Here is a 15,676-nt window from a genome sequence, read left to right on the forward strand (position 1 = left end):
TCTGACGACTTCCCGAATTGCTTTTCAGTAATAGCTTCTACTCGGGAGAATGATTTATTTATCCCTTGTGGACCATTGTAACTCAAACACACTTAGAAAATTACTGGCACGGTGGATGCTTTATCAGTATGTTCATTAAGGACATAAAATGATACAAAGTGACTCCCGACAAGTCACTTAGTAGGTGACACCAGCAGGACCACTGGTCTCATGGAGCTCTCCCGAGCTTGTTTTCCTTTGCTGGATAGTATGTTTGGCCGCACGGTAACATCTTGGTTCATCCTTCTTTTGACGGGCATTTCGGGGCTTTAGGAGCAGTGTCGCCATGAACACCAGGGGCGTCTCGGTCCATCTGGGTGCCTCTAGGACAGCAGTTGGCAGATCGAGGTTCACAGACCCTGGAGTGGGGGTGGGAAGTCTGTGAGCTCAGAAGGATCTCCATAATCACACAGAGACATAACATAATTGATCCTTTGTCTCTGTGTTGACACTTGCCCTGATGGTGCGAAAGCAGTGGTGGGTAAAACCCCCCGGGGCACAACCCAGAACGTAATCGAAAGCCTGGGCCCCAGACCACCTGTAAGCATGTGTTTTCACTCCTAAGCAATCACCATAGAAACTAACCAAAACCACACTCATTTATCACTTAATACCCTTGATGAAGCAGTAACAAGTATAATTTTGTTAATAAATCTGTTGGCCCTTGAGTACATGTCTCTTGGATATTTTTAATATTCTTTGTGACAACACACTGCTGCTACAGGCAGGGTATAAAGATTGTCTTGAGGGTGAGCATTTGTGTGATTACTTAACTCATGAGTTTTGAACTAGCCCTTTTTAATGGAACTTTTTTTTTTTTTTGGAGAAGGTGCGAGGCAGGGGCAGAGAGAGAGGGGGACAGAGGATCCAAAGCAGGCTCTGGGCTGACAGCAGAGAACCCGATGTGGGGCCTGAAATCAAGAACCATGAGATCATGACCTGAGCCGAAGTTGGACACTTAACTGACTAAGCCACTCAGGTGCCCCAACGGGATGTTATTTTGACTTGAAAGAATAAGTGACAGACACCTATGGTTATTCAGACTTGGGTTTGGGGCAGACATTTCCTAAAAACTGAATGTAGTGAGCCTAGCACTTGAACGGAAACACCTGATGGCATTTGTTGCCAATGACAAAATTCAGGTTTCCAAGAAAATTAGAATTTTGAAAAATTGATATCCGCCATTATGAACTTCTCAGAATTTTATGATAAAGTTGGTTCATCAATGTGGCGCACTTTTGTTTTATATGTATAATGAAATTTGTCAGCATTTGGAAGATCAGTGAACCAGTATTATCCAAATAACCAGTGCATGATATTGAAAAATCATGCGTGAGTAAAAGATCCATTCTAAGTGCAAGGTGATCAGTGACTATGAATTTAACAAAGTATTAAAAATTCATTGAATCCAGGGGTGTCTGGCTGGCTCAGTTGGTAGAGCACGCATGTGACTCTTGATCTCAGAGTCGTGAGTTCAAGCCCCACATTGGGCATGGAGATTACTTTAAAAAAAAAAATTTTTTTTTAAAGTCCATTGAATCCAGATAGCAACTAACCTTTAACAAACTACTTTCTATCAAATTTTTACATAGTAGCAAAGAATACCCACAGTTATTGGGGGGGGGGGGAAGCTATTAAACTAAACCTCCCTTTTCCAACTGTGTATCTATATGAGGCTGGATGTTTCAGCCAAAACAACATATCACCACAGGTTGCACACAGAAACAGATATGAGAGGGACACATGGGTGGCTCAGTCATTGAGCGCCTGACTTAGGCTCAGGTCATGATCTCGTGGTTCATGAGTTTGAACCCCACGTCGGGCTCTGTGCTGACAGCTCAGAGCCTGGAGCCTGCTTCGGATTCTGTGTCTCCCTCTCTCTCTCTCTCTCAAAAATAAAATAAAAACATTAAAAAAAAGAAAAGAAGCAGATGTGCCAACCCACCTGTCTCTTCTCTGAGGCCAGACATTAGAGAGAATTGTCAGAATGTAAAGCAGTGCTACTCTTCTGACTAAACATTTTTAATTTTGGAAAAAATTGGGTTTTTTTCACTTAAAGATATTTACATTAACATGTATGAGTTTAGTATTTTCTAATGAATTGCTAAATATGTTTAAAATTTGTCTAATTTGGGGTGCCTAGGTGGCTCAGTCTGTCAAGCGTCTGACTTCAGCTCAGGTCATGATCTCACAGTTCGTGAGTTCGAGCCCCGCGTCGGGCTCTGTGCTGACAGCTCAGAGCCCGAAGCCTGCTTCACATTTTGTGTCTCCCTCTCTCTCTGCCCCTTCCCTGCTCGTGCTCTGTCTCTCTCTGTCTCAAAAATAAAAAAAATTTAAAAAAATAATACAAAAATAAAAAAAGATAAAATTTGTCTAATTTATATGTAATAAATATTAATAGGTAAAAACCACATTAAACAAAAGTTCTTTGGGGTCCTCAGTAATCTTAAGAGTGTAAAGGTGGGGCACCTGGCTGGCTCAGTCAGTAGAGCATGTGACTCTTGATCTCAGGGTTATGGGTTCGAGCCCCATCTTGGATATAAAGATTACCTAAAAAATAAGATCTTTTTTTTTTTTTTTCGTTTTTTCAAATACTTATTAAGTTCTAGTTAGTTGACATATGGTATAATATTGGTTCAGGAGTAGAATGTAGTGATATGGAATACCCAGTGTTCATCATAAAAAATAAAATCTTTAAAAAAAAAAAAGCGTAAAGGTGTTCTGAGACCACAAAGTTTTGAGACCCATTGCCTCTAGGGTGTATCTGGTTGCAACATTGCTGGGCCCTGGGCTGTGCACATCTCTAGCGTTTCTAGGTGGTGTGTTTTCCGAAGTGATGTTACCAGTTTCCATCTCCACCAGTCACGGGCGAAAGTTCCAGTGCTGCACGTCCTTGCCAACACCAGTTCAAGTTCACGTTTCCGAGTTGACTGAGTCTGTAGCTGCATCTCCTTGTACTTCTGCTTTGCGTTTCCTTTAATCACAAGGAAGCTGATTATGGGCCTTTTGGATTTCCTTCCCCTTTGGTGGCATGCCCACCAAGTGTTCCACCCATTTTTTCTATTGAATTGTCTCCCTTTTCGCTGATGGTTTGTAGCCAGTCACTTATCCAGCTAGACTCATGGAGTGTGAATTCCTGGCGCGTCTGGCTCTTGCCAGCTTATGTTTGTGAGGTTTGTACGTGTTGTCTGTGGAGCTTGGCGTGAATATACTACAGCGTATCCAGTCTGCTGCTGACAGACGTTTAGATCCTTCCACTGTTTAGTTATGTGACCAGTGATGCTCTGCATATATTCTTGTGTTTGGTATCATGTTGATGAACACACGTTCTTATTTTTAATGTGGTCGCTTGTATCAACAATTTCCTTTATGATTGGTTCTGTTTACTATTCAGGACGTCTTTCCCTACAGCAAGGTAGTAAGGATAATCCTTCCGTGGAGCTTCTAAAAGCTTTATAGTTTGTGTTTTGTACTCCGGTAGAAGCCATCTAGAAAGAGTCATGATATCTCACAGAGCAAATCCTCCCACTTTATTTTTTGGATTTTAGCAGGGTGGGGAAGTGGCTTCAAAAGCACCTTGGCCGTTCTTGGTGTCTTGCACATTTTGTATACGCATTACGTTCTGTCTGTCAAGTTCCATCAAAACAAACAAACAGAAAACTTGTTGGGATCTTATTGATTAGGTATTGATTCTTTAAATCAGTTTGGGGAGAGGGGCGCCTGGGCGGCTCTGTCGGTTGAGCGTCTGACTCTCAATTTTGGCTCAGGCCATGACCTCGCGGTTTGTGAGGTCGAGTCCTGGGTGGGGCTGTGTGCTGACAGCGCAGAGCCTGCTTGGGATTCTCTCCCCCTCTGCCCCTCCCCTGCTCACACACATGCACTCTCTCTTTCTCTCAAAATAAACAAATAAAACTCTGAAAAAAAATTATTTTATAAAAGTTTGAGGAGAACATGCCTCTTGACAAAATTGAACCTTTCTACCTATGAGCATCATAGATCTGTTGCCATTTGTTTAGGTGCTCAGTAATATGTCTCCATAAGCTTTTTTTTTTTTTAAAGGATTTTATTTGTAAGTAATCTCTACACCTAACATGGGGCTCAAACTTATAACACCGAGATCAAGAGTTGCACCCTCCATCAACTGAGTCAGCCACGTGGCCCTCTGTAAGCTTTTATAATTTTCTCTGTAAAGATCTTGCTTTTTTTCCAGCTTACTTCTAGGTACCTCATATTTTTTATGCCGTTGGAAAGGGTATCTTTGTTATTACATTTTTTGTTTGCTGGTATTAGGTGATACAGTTAATTTTTTTAACATTTATTTATTTATTTTGAAAGATTGCGTGTGAACAGGGGAGGGGCAGAGAGAGAGGGGGAGAGGGAGAATCCCAAGCAGGCTCCACGCTGTCAGCACAGAGCCCGACTCGGGGCTCAATACCCCAATACCATTCATTATTAAACACTGACTCTGTGTCCAGCAGTCTTGCTAAAACTCTCCTACTGATTTAAATAATTTATCTGTACCACCTTTTGGGTTTGCTGAATTGCAGTCATATCATCTGAGATTAATGGCAGTTTTGCTTCATTTTCTTCCAGCCCTTATTTTATTTTATTTTATTTTATTTTATTTTATTTTATTTTCTAATTTTTTTTTTATGTTTGTTTATTTCTGAGACAGAGACAGACAGAGCATGAGCGGGGGAGGGGCAGAGACAGAGGGAGACACAGAATCCGAAGCAGGCTCCAGGCTCTGAGCTGTCAGCACAGAGCCCGACACGGGGCTCGAACTCACGGACCGCGAGATCGTGACCTGAGCTGAAGTCAGTCGCTCAACCGACTGAGCCACCCAGGCGCCCCTATTTTATTTCTTTTTCTTACTTTACTGCTGACCTCTGGTGTGACGCAGACTAGAAATGTAGTGATGGGGGGTTTGGGGGGGCATCCTTGTTCCTGATCTCCATTTCCCCAATAAAGTGTGGCATTTGCAGAAGGCATTTTGTAGCTACCCTCTTCAGATTAAGGAGGTTCCCTTCTATTTATTGTTGACCTGAGTGGTATTGGTTTTTATCAGATGTTTTTTCCACATCCATTGAGATTATTTTGGTTTTTTGTGTTTAATCTTTAAGCATCTAAAATGTGCCAACTAGATTAATTCATTTTCTTTTATTTATTTTTTTAACATTTTTATTTATTTTTGAGACAGAGAGAGACAGAGCATGAACGGGGGAGGGTCAGAGAGAGGGAGACACAGAATCTGAAACAGGCTCCAGGCTCTGAGCTGCCAGCACAGAGCCCGACACGGGGCTCGAACTCACGGACCGCGAGATCATGACCTGAGCCGAAGTCAGCCGCTTAACCGACTGAGCCACCCAGGCGCCCCGATTAATTCATTTTCTAATGTTAAGCCTAATTTGAGCTGATCAGATAAGTCCAGCAGGATCATGACTTATATTATGCTTTGGGTATACTGCTGGATTCAGTTTGCTAAACTCTTGTTTAGGATTTTTGCATTTGTGTTCAGAAACGAGGTTGACTTCTGACTTTTCTTTCTCTTGAGGCCCATGTGAGGCTTTGCATCAGGAAGTGAGGTGGGTGCGTTCTCCCTTTTTCTATTCTTGGGGAGACTTTATGTAAGATTGGATTGTCCTCTTGAAAGTTTCATGGAAACCATCTGTAACACCATCTGGGCTTTGAGTTTGTGTTTAAGGAAAGATCTTTGACTACCACCAATTCACCTCCTTTAATGGTTATACAACTCTTTAAGTTTTCTGTTTTTTTCAGATACTGCTGTATTTTTCTAGAAATTTTTCTCTTTCATCTAAGTCCTCAAATAACTTTAACTTTTGCAACACAGGTGGTGATACCTCCTTGTCATCCTTGATAATGGTCATTTGTGCTTTCTGTCTTGTCTTCACGATGGGTTTTACCAGAGGTTTGTCCATTTGATTATTAGCTCTCCCAGAGAGCCAACTTTAGCTTTTTTGCTTCTTTGTTTCTTCTTCTTTTCCTATGTTTGTTGTGAGTCATGGATCTCTATTTTTATCATTTCCTTCTTTCTCCTTTCATATTTTTTGTTGTTTCTTGTTAACTTCTGGATATAGGCCTCTAGGTCATTAATTTCTTTTCTGTTTTATACATTTTTTAACATTACCCTCCAAGTGCTGCTTTAGCTATACCCCAGCGTGTATAAATAGTGTTTTCATGAGTCATTCAAATTCAGAGAATTTTTTAAATATCTGATAAGCTCTTCTTAGTTCAGTAGGTGATTCAAAGTGTGTTTCTTAAAATATAAGATTTTCTAGTTGACATTTTATATGGATTTCTAGATTGTGGTCAGACAGTCTGCTGTCTGTCTAATTTCAGCTCTTTGAAATGCACAAAAATTAGTAAAAACAAAGTGGCCATCATACGGTTTTGTAGTCTGCCTTTTATACTTAGTAACCTTGGTACTTTGGAGTTTATTTTTAATTGTGCAGTTTACTGCCAAGCTTAAATGGAAGTAAATTTGCCTGGAATTCAAAATAACTCTTAAGGGACGCCTGGCTGGTTTATTTCATAGAACATGTAATTCTTGACCTCGGGGTCATGAGTTCGAGCCCCATGTTGGGTGTGGAGCCTACTTAAAAATAAAATCTATAAAAACAAAACAAAACAAAGTGACTTTAAATCTGCCAGCATAAAACCTTATACAGGGGCACCTGGATGACTCAGTTGGTTGAGCCTCCAACTCTTGATTTCAGCTCGGGTCATGATCTCACGGTTCGCGAGGTCAATCCCCACATCAGGCTCTATGCTGACAGCATGGATCCTGCTTGAGATTCTCTCTCTCGCTGCCCCTTCCCCACTTGTGCATGCTCGCTCGCTCTCTCGCTCTCTCTTTCTTTCTCAAAACAAATAAATAAATAAACATTAAAAAAAAAAAAGTATACAAAAACTCCGCAGTGGAAAGAGCACTTGATTTTCCTTTGACCTGAAGTAGTTGTGTCATTGCGTCCGGCCCCACACTGTCAAATAGATTTCCACGTGTTTATTTCTTCGGACAGGACCCGTCTTATTTATTATATCACTTTAGCCAGGGTCCACCACATTTCTCTTCCAGTTCTTTTTTTTTATATATTTTTTTTCTTGAGTACGGTTTCCATACAACGTGACATTAGTTTCAGGTGTACAAGCTAGTGACCCCACTTCCCTGTGTGCTGTGCTCACGACAAGTGTGGCTGCCATCTGCTGTCACCATACAACGTGAAACTACAACTTCACGGGTCAGCCACATTTTTTTTCAGCTTCTACGTACGGCCCATTGGCAGTGAGCAGAGGGACTAAAAATCAACTGTTTGTTGGTTTTTCCGCAGGCCCGAGGTATGAAGAAGCAGGTCGTTGACGACTTCATCACCCAAAACAAGTATCTACTAGCAGCCAGGCTCACCAGCCAGAAGTTGTTCCATGAGCTGTGTCCCGTGAAACGGTCTCACCGACAGAGGAAGTAAGGACTCAAGGCTTTGTCCCTGTCTGTCACTACAATAGAGAGGCCACGGCACATTCTTCTGCAGGGCGATTAAACATCTAGCTGTGACGGTCAGAACTTTCTCTGTAGGTAACACATACCGACTGCCCACTCTGTTAGTAGTGGGGTGTGTGAATCCAGGGTGCCAGCCTGGCCCAGGGGGCAGAGAGGATCTCCCTAATTCGCAACCCATTAGCTGAGGCCAGAAGGACGAACAGACTTGGGCCAGTTGTCAGGGACAGTCTGGGTCCCTTTAAAGAAGCACAGATACGAGAGAGTCCCTGCTCCTACAAGAGCGTCGCACACAGGGCGAGCCTTCAGAGGCCCAGGAGCGGGGCTGGGGCAGCAGCTAACCCTAGGGAGCTGTAGGACACTGAGGAAACGGTCAGATAATTAGCAGGGAGTGGAAGACCAAGGCACATTTGTTCATACAGGGCGTCTAAAGTCTGGAAATACAGGGAAAATGTCTTTTTAGACATTTCTCGGATGAATGAATCAGTGGCTTTAAATGTAGGGCTAGTTCACTGGGAGACGTGTCTAGATAGGAAAGGAAAACGTACTGCTCATTTTACTTGAAAATATAACTAAAATATGATTTAAAGTGAGAAAATTTCCCGGTTTCCAGATTTGTCTGATTCCTTTATTCCTTCATAAGACTAAGAGAGAAGAACGACGTTAGCTCGATATAAAGAAGTATATCCCGGACCCTGAGGATTGTTGTGTATGTGGCCCTCAGAAAATCTCCCATATCCACCCTGTTCTCACCTGTTTTGCCCCTGCCGCCCTAGAGCAGGCCACCGGCACCTATCGAGAGACCCTGCTAGCCTTCTAACCAGTCTCTGCTTCCATACCCGTCTTGGGCCTTCCACACGGTTCTCCACACGTCAGCCAGGGATCTTACTGGAACTGCGTATTGGGCCCAGTCTCTCTCCATCAGAGGGTCTTTATCTTGAGGTCCTCTCCGCCTGGAATGCCCTGACCCCTTTCTTTCAGGCTTCTGCTCACCTCTGGGAGGTGACGTGTCTCTGAGCAATCTGTCTAATGGAGTGTGGCTCCCCCCCCCTACCCTGGACTCACTCTCTCTCCTCCTCTTCTTTTTCATAACACTAGTTACTGCTTGTCACGATGTATCTATTTATGTGTGGTCCAACTTCCCCACTAGACTCTAAGCTCCACAAGGGCAAGAACGTTGTCCATCTTAGCAGGCATACAGTAAGTGCTTCCTAAATATTTGGGAGAAAGAGGGGCGCCTGGGTGGCTCAGTCGGTTAGGCATCTGACTTCGGCTCAGGTCGTGATCTCCCAGTTCGTGGGTTCATGCCCTGCACAGGGCTCTGTGCTGACAGCTCAGAGCCTGGAGCCTGCTTTGGATTCTGTGTCTTCCTCTCTCTCTCTCTGTCCCTCCCCCACTTGCATTCTCTTTCTCTCTCTCTCTCTCTCTCTCTCTCTCTCAAAAAATAAATAAACATAAAATTTTTAAAAAAATATTTTGGAGAATGAATAAATGATGAGCTACACTTACCCTTGGAAAGATTGCAAAGGAAGCCCTTCAGAATGAGGCTCAGAGACCCCCAGCCCAAGGTAGATTTGAACAACCCTGCCTGTGGCAAAAGAACTACAACAGTTGGCTTCTGGAAGCCCTTCTGCATCAAGGACTCAGAGCCGTTGCCCTGAAAGAAATTCCTGGGCAGCTGGGTGGCTTAGGCGGTTGAGCAGCTGACTTGGGCACAGGTCATGATCTCACGGTTGGCGAGTTCGAGCCCCGCGTCGGGCTCTCTGCTGTCAGCGCAGAGCCTGCTTCCAACCCCTGGCCCCCCTTGCTCTCTGCCCCTCCCCTGCTTGCTCTCTCTCTCTCTCTCTCTCTCTCTCTCAAAAATAAATAAACATTAAAAAAAGAGAAATAAAGAAATTCCTAAGTGTGGTAAAGTTTGCTTTGGGGAAGACATCACCAGTCTGGAAAAGAACAGGTCATCGGTGACTTGGAAATCCCTCGTTGGAGACCTTCTCACACCCGGCTTTCGTCTGTCAAATGAGCGCCTGCTCCTCGTCGCCTTCACCTGCCGTCACAGGTCCTAGCCTTGGCCTCGGAGATCAGTTCATAAAGTCTTCTCTTTTGTTGTTGTGCAGGTACTGTGTGGTTTTACTGACTCCCGAGGCTACCAAGCTGGGGAAACCCTTTGAGGCTTTCCTGTCCTTTGCCCTGGCAAACACACAGGACACCGTGAGATTCGTGCACATCTACAGTAACCGGCAGCAGGAGTTTGCCACCACCTTAGTACCGGACAGTGATACGTTTCCAGGAAGATCCGCGGTGAGTCATGGATTCTCTTCTGACTCTGAGCTCTTGACAAGCTCATGGCGCCTGATACTGTTTCCTCCTCCTTTGGGAGTTTTGAATACAGATTCCAGGGGTCCAGAAATCTCTGAGCCTGTTTTGAAAGCCTACTCCTGAAACAGTCTTGGACCTTGGGGATTTCACATCCTAGATTTTCAGCCTTAGACCTTCACAGAAAGCATCTTTCCTATGAGTAAAGGTTCAGGAGTGTCAGTTCTTTTCCCCAGTTTTTCTCCCCATGCCGGGTCTAGTCTTAGAGTACCTACTTTGTAAAATCTTCCTTAGACCACCAGTAAAAGGCTTTCAAAATTTCTCCCTCCTTTACTTCTGCCTCTTTTCACTGCATTTTAATTGATCTCTCCTTCCCTTCCCCTCCTTTGTCATCACTCTACAGAAGCATTAAATCCTCTCTTTGTCACCTTTGGTAATCATGGAAAATCTCTCTAAACGAGAAAGTTTCTTTATTATATTAAGTCAGAGGTTACAGAAAAAAGTCTACTCAGAAGAAAGAGCTTTAACTCTTAGCAAAAGCTGTGGAAAGTCACCGTAGTTTCTTTGCCAGAAAAAAAAGTGAATCTCTTGCACATATTTTCTACCGACCCATATCCGTGTTTGAGTTCATTGCTGACTCCACTGGATCCTTTTTTCCACACACCCCCCCCCCCCCCGAAAAAAGACCAAACAGGAACTTCCCATCCTTTTGGAAAGACTCCTGACGGCTTCCTCTCTTTTCCCGCCAGGTGTCTATCTTGGAAAGGCGCACCACGGGAGGAAGGGTGGTGTATAAAACCCTCGAAGCTCCCTGGACAGGGAGTGAGAGTGATAAGTTCACCCTCCTGGGCCATCTCGACCAGCTGCGCAGAGACCCCGCTCTCCTGTCCTCGGAGGCAGTGCTCCCCGACCTGACCGATGAACTTGCCCCTGTAAGCACGTGGCCCAGGAGAGGGGGCTCCGGGCAGGGCTCGTGAGGAGCCTGAGCAGAGGCTGGCAGCACGCTGTCGTGGGCAAGGACTTCTGCCTCCTGGGGTTCAGGCGCCCCGTCCTGACCGACGTGTGTTTTCTCTCCCAACAGATCTTCCTCCTCCGGTGGCTCTACTCCGCTTCCGACTACATCTCGGACTGCTGGGACAGCATATTTCACAATAACTGGTGGGAACATTGCTACATTGAATTTCTCTTTCTCCAATGCTAGTAGAACCACTGTGTTTCTCTTGAAAACTCTGTCCTTCGATTTCAGTGTAAACTTGATCCAGACAAGTGGCAGGTCGTGTACACGTTTCCAACACGTGTTCGTTCCCTTTTTCTTTCTCGCAGTCACTTCGCTTTTTACGTGTTTGCTGATTGACCCTCTCCCACTGGTTGGGTGAGAAAGGATCACCCGGGGCCGTGCTTGCACGCGGCACAGCCTGGGCCTGTCCTCTCCATCGAGGCGCCCCTGATGCCCAGCCCGGGGCCTGGCCCACACGGGGGCCGGCGTAGAGACGTACAAACCCGTCAGTGAGTTAACCAGAGACGGGAGGCATGTCCCACCCCCACCCCCCAAAGTACCGCGAGCTCCTGAAGGACAGAGCCACATCGCCCTCACGTCGGTGATTCCTGGCACCCAGCACAACTCCTGACAAATGGCAGGCCTTGGAGGACTGTCGGCGGGCGAATTAAATTTTAGAGCGCCGGTCCTAGAGGAAATTGCGAAAGGCCACCTTTTTCTTCCTGCTCTACCCCCTTTGGGCCATGTCTGAGTTATTCTGGCCAGAAAAAAATCAAAATAGAGGAAAGAGTCCCACACACTTTTTAGCCACCGATACCACCCTTGACATCAGAATGTTCTCCCACATTCACAACGTAAATCTTCTGACTTCCTTCTGCAGAACCTACTAAGCAGAACCTATTACGTTAAGACAGAGTATCAAAATTTTATTTATTTGTTTTAAAGTTTATCTTAGAGAGCATGAGCAGGGGAGAGACAGAGAGAGAGGGAGAGAGAATCCCAAGCAGACTGCATGCTGTCAGTGTAGAGCCTGATGTGGGGCTCGAACTCACGAACCATGAGATCATGACCTGAGCCGAAGTCAAGGGTCGGACGCTTAACCGACTGAGCCTCCCAGGCTCCCCGTAATATCAAGCTTTTGGAATAAGCAGTCTGAGCTAAAATGGTGAGGGAAAAACTGTCCGCTTTCCCCACCACCACCCTCACCCTCAAAAGAAACCTCTATTTGTATGAAACTAGAAAGTGTTTATTGATACGAAGCCTTTTTGGTTTGGGGTTTTTTTGGTTTTGGTTTTGGTTTTTTTGTTTTGTTTTGTTTTTTTGGTTTTTTTTTTTGGTTTTGTTTGAGCCAGGGAGAAGATACCTCGTATCATGAACTGAGGTCACAGCCCATCCAGAGCTGACCAGGGTTTATTCCCTTTGTTTTAGGCGGGAAATGATGCCCCTTCTGTCCCTGGTCTTCTCTGCCCTCTTCATCCTCTTTGGCACAGTCATCGTTCAGGCTTTCAGGTAAATGCCTGTGTGGCTTCTCAGTGGGATTTCCCAAGGGTGGGCCCCACACCTCGGGGTCATTTGTACTGTTCCTTCTGTAAAACTCTTTGTTTCTTTTTTTTTTTTTTTTTTTTTTTTAACGTTTATTTACTTTTGAGAGAGAGAGAAAGAATGAAAGAGTGAGCATGAGCGGGGGAGGGGCAGAGAGAGAGGGAGACACAGCATCCAAAGCAGGCTCCAGGCTCTGAGCTGTCAGCACAGAGCCCGACGCGGGGCTCGAACTCACCAACCTCACGACCATGACCTGAGCCGAAGTTGCATGCTTAACCGACTGAGCCACCCAGACGCCCCTAAACTCCTTGTTTCTTACTTTAGTGACTCGAACGATGAGCGAGAGTCAAACCCTCCAGATAAAGAGGAAGTCCACGAGAAGGCCGGGAAGACTGAGCCAAGCTTCACCAAAGAAAACAGCAGGTTTCTCTAACGGGACACCAAACCCACCCCCACCACACCACCCCGGCAGGAGAGCCACAGGCCGAGTTGGTCTGACAGAGCGGTGTTCCAGAACCAGTCTATACACGCACTCGGGTTCACCTCCTTGTGTGTGAGATGTGAATTTAGGGGCAAGTCAGCCGCCAGCTAGTGTTTACTGAGACCCCGTAGGCCTTTAGACACAGGACCTACTTACCTTCTACTCAGTACCTGCAGGCTCTCGATCTCAAATTTAATAATGGGGGCAGGAGGCCAAGTATGTCAGAGCCACTAGATGAGCCAGACGCAGAGAAGGGTGCATCACCATAACCGTGGTGAGCGCTTTCATCCGGTCCTAAAGCCGCTTCTCCACCAGCTGAACAGTAGCATCTGAAAGGCTCTTCGTAGGCCCAGGACCACCAAGGAGGGACCGTCCCTGTCCTGCCAGGGTGCCAGGCTCGAGAATATTAAATAACCTGTCTAGTCTGGTTGGAACAGAGCATTTTCTTCCTCCTGTTTTTTTTTTTTTTCCCAAAGTAATGGCATTCCCCTGTCCTGATAACATCTTAATTCCTCACTATCTCCCCACAGCAAGATCCCTAAAAAGGGCTTCGTGGAAGTAACGGAACTCACAGACGTGACATACACCAGTAACCTGGTCCGCCTGAGGCCGGGCCACATGAACGTGGTCCTCATCCTGTCAGACCCCACCAAGACCAGCCTACTGCAGAAGTTCGCGTTGGAGGTCTACACATTCACTGGGTAAGCTCGTGGGAGGGAGAGCAAGGGAGGGCACGTTCGGGTGAGGGGGGAGCTGGAGGACAGTTTCACCCTTTTCCCCTTGACCACGGGGGGCTCCTTGCTTGCAGCGAGATGTTGGCTGTGACCTCTTGTCCCCTTGACTCCCTGTCCCGATGCTTCTGAACAGAAGAGCTCCCACCCACCCCACCCCCCCCCCGGCTTCTTCCCTGAGCCTTTCAGGGAGCTCTACCCTGTCACTCTCGTGTGTTTTTACTGAAGCCGGACACCGAGAGGGACACAGGGGACACCCAGCAGGAGACAGGGCGATGGGGCAAGCAGAGCGTGGCACGTGTGGAAGCAGCCCTCAGGTCCCAGGGGAATCCCCCATTCTGCCCGTCTCCAGGCCCCACCCGACGCAACGCCTCCTCCTGCCACTTGAAATCTGACTGAGGCATTCGTGTCCCCTGCGGTTAAAGGCGTCAGGATGTGCCCTAAGTCTTTCTTCTGTCCTTCCGGCAGGAGCAGCTGCCTGCACTTCTCCTTCCTGAGTCTGGACAAACACAGAGAATGGCTGGAGTACTTGCTGGAGTTTGCTCAAGATGCCGCCCCGATCCCAAACCAGTATGACAAGCATTTCATGGAACGGGACTACACGGGTTACGTGCTGGCCCTGAACGGCCACAAGAAATACTTCTGCCTCTTCAAGCCCCAGAAAGCAGTGGAAGAGGAGGAAGCCATGGGGTCTTGCGGTGCCCTTGACTCTTCCCTCCATCTGGGCGAGTCGCGGGGGAAACCTTCCTGTGGCCTTGGACCCAGGCCCGTCAAAGGAAAATTGAGCAAGTTGTCCTTATGGATGGAGCGGCTGCTGGAAGGCTCCTTACAGAGGTTTTATATCCCGTCGTGGCCCGAACTAGACTGAGAGGGGCTCAAGAGAGACTTAAACTCTTCAGGCTTTTTAATAGGCCCCTGCGAACAGGCCTTTTCAGGACTCAACCTATCACCGAGGACAGAGAATAGATTCTAGATTATTCTTCTGGAACAATGGCTAGAAGAATCTTTCCTTTGTCCTGTTCTAACCTAGGAGTGAAAAACACCTCAAGCTGAATCCCCCAGATCAAAAGATTTTCCTGTGGGTTTCTTCGCCCTCGTTTGAATGCCACACCATCTAAAGCAGACCTGCTCATTCCCTCTTTTTTTGTCGTCCCGCCCCGTCACATGCTCACACCTCGCTCCCCTGTCCCGTCTCTGTGCTGTGGGAGAAGCTGGGGGCTCCAGCCCGCAGCGGTACCCAGACGGAACCTCGCGAGCCCGGAGTGCTGGTCGGGTCACTTCCCGCCCTGCCCCACCCCCGCTCCGCTTCTGCCCCGGTGCATGCTGCGTCGTCACCCGGACAGCCCACGGCAGCTTCTAGGCCCTGCATCCCGAAAGAGGCCCGGTTCCAAGCAACCTTAACATTTGATAGTTTTGCCAGTAGTCAGTGGCTAAAAGTATATTTGGGGCGTATCCCCCTGCCCCGGTTTGGCAGCCAGAGTTTTAAAAGGCTGGGGATAAGTGGGGGCTCTGCATGTGAATTTGGTTTCCTTCCCAAGACAAAAGAAGGGAGGGCTGGGCAGTGACCGAAGTGACCTCTCGGTGGTGTCCCCCCGGCCGCCGCCTCAGCACTAGATGTCGCCAGGGAGGGATCTGCACGGCAGGAAGTACTGTAATGACTTTGAGCCATTCACGCGTACTTTTTCCCATGCCTTTCTCCCTCTGTCAGTTTTAGGGTATGAATCTTAGGAGCCATGATTTGTGACCTTGTTCTCTGGACGTAGAGATAAGCTGCTAGAAGCCAGTAGATGTTCAATGAAGACACCTCATTCCCACCTGCCCTGAGTCAGGCTCGAGGAACCTCCAGTCGTGTCTCTTTAGTAAACTACCAGACCTGTCTTTGTATCAAGGAACTTAAAATTTCTTTTCAACAATTGTATTTTGAACACTGTTACCCCCAAAGTGCTGTAACTTTGGGCTCTCTTTTGTGACAAGTGACCCAAGACTTGTTCTAGACTCCTGTTTGGCAAAAGGCTTCCTTTGAGCTTCTGGCCTAGATTTTGATATCTCAGTTGCTTTCA

At 46.6% G+C, this 15,676-nt stretch overlaps 1 protein-coding gene across 3 annotated transcripts in view; it reads left to right on the forward strand.

The window, feature by feature from the left end:
* Positions 1–15,412, forward strand: part of DNAJC16 (DnaJ heat shock protein family (Hsp40) member C16) — a 43,095-nt gene extending 27,683 nt beyond the window's left edge. Inside the window, exons 8-15 of one of the 3 annotated variants that reach the window (XM_040461952.1) lie at positions 7,389–7,519; positions 9,667–9,850; positions 10,615–10,797; positions 10,947–11,023; positions 12,291–12,371; positions 12,729–12,827; positions 13,416–13,586; positions 14,085–14,740. In XM_040461952.1, the coding sequence (XP_040317886.1) occupies positions 7,389–7,519; positions 9,667–9,850; positions 10,615–10,797; positions 10,947–11,023; positions 12,291–12,371; positions 12,729–12,827; positions 13,416–13,586; positions 14,085–14,484 (1,326 nt within the window). In that variant the 3' untranslated portion in view covers positions 14,485–14,740. Of the gene's footprint in view, positions 1–7,388; positions 7,520–9,666; positions 9,851–10,614; positions 10,798–10,946; positions 11,024–12,290; positions 12,372–12,728; positions 12,828–13,415; positions 13,587–14,084 lie in introns of all 3 variants that reach the window. The other 2 variants (XM_040461956.1, XM_040461964.1) reach the window with 2 other exon arrangements.
* Positions 15,413–15,676: the final 264 nt, after the last annotated feature.

The sequence above is a fragment of the Herpailurus yagouaroundi genome, unplaced genomic scaffold (genome assembly GCF_014898765.1).
Source record: "Herpailurus yagouaroundi ecotype Mexico unplaced genomic scaffold, PumYag 77, whole genome shotgun sequence".
NCBI classification, from domain to species: Eukaryota; Metazoa; Chordata; class Mammalia; order Carnivora; family Felidae; genus Herpailurus; species Herpailurus yagouaroundi.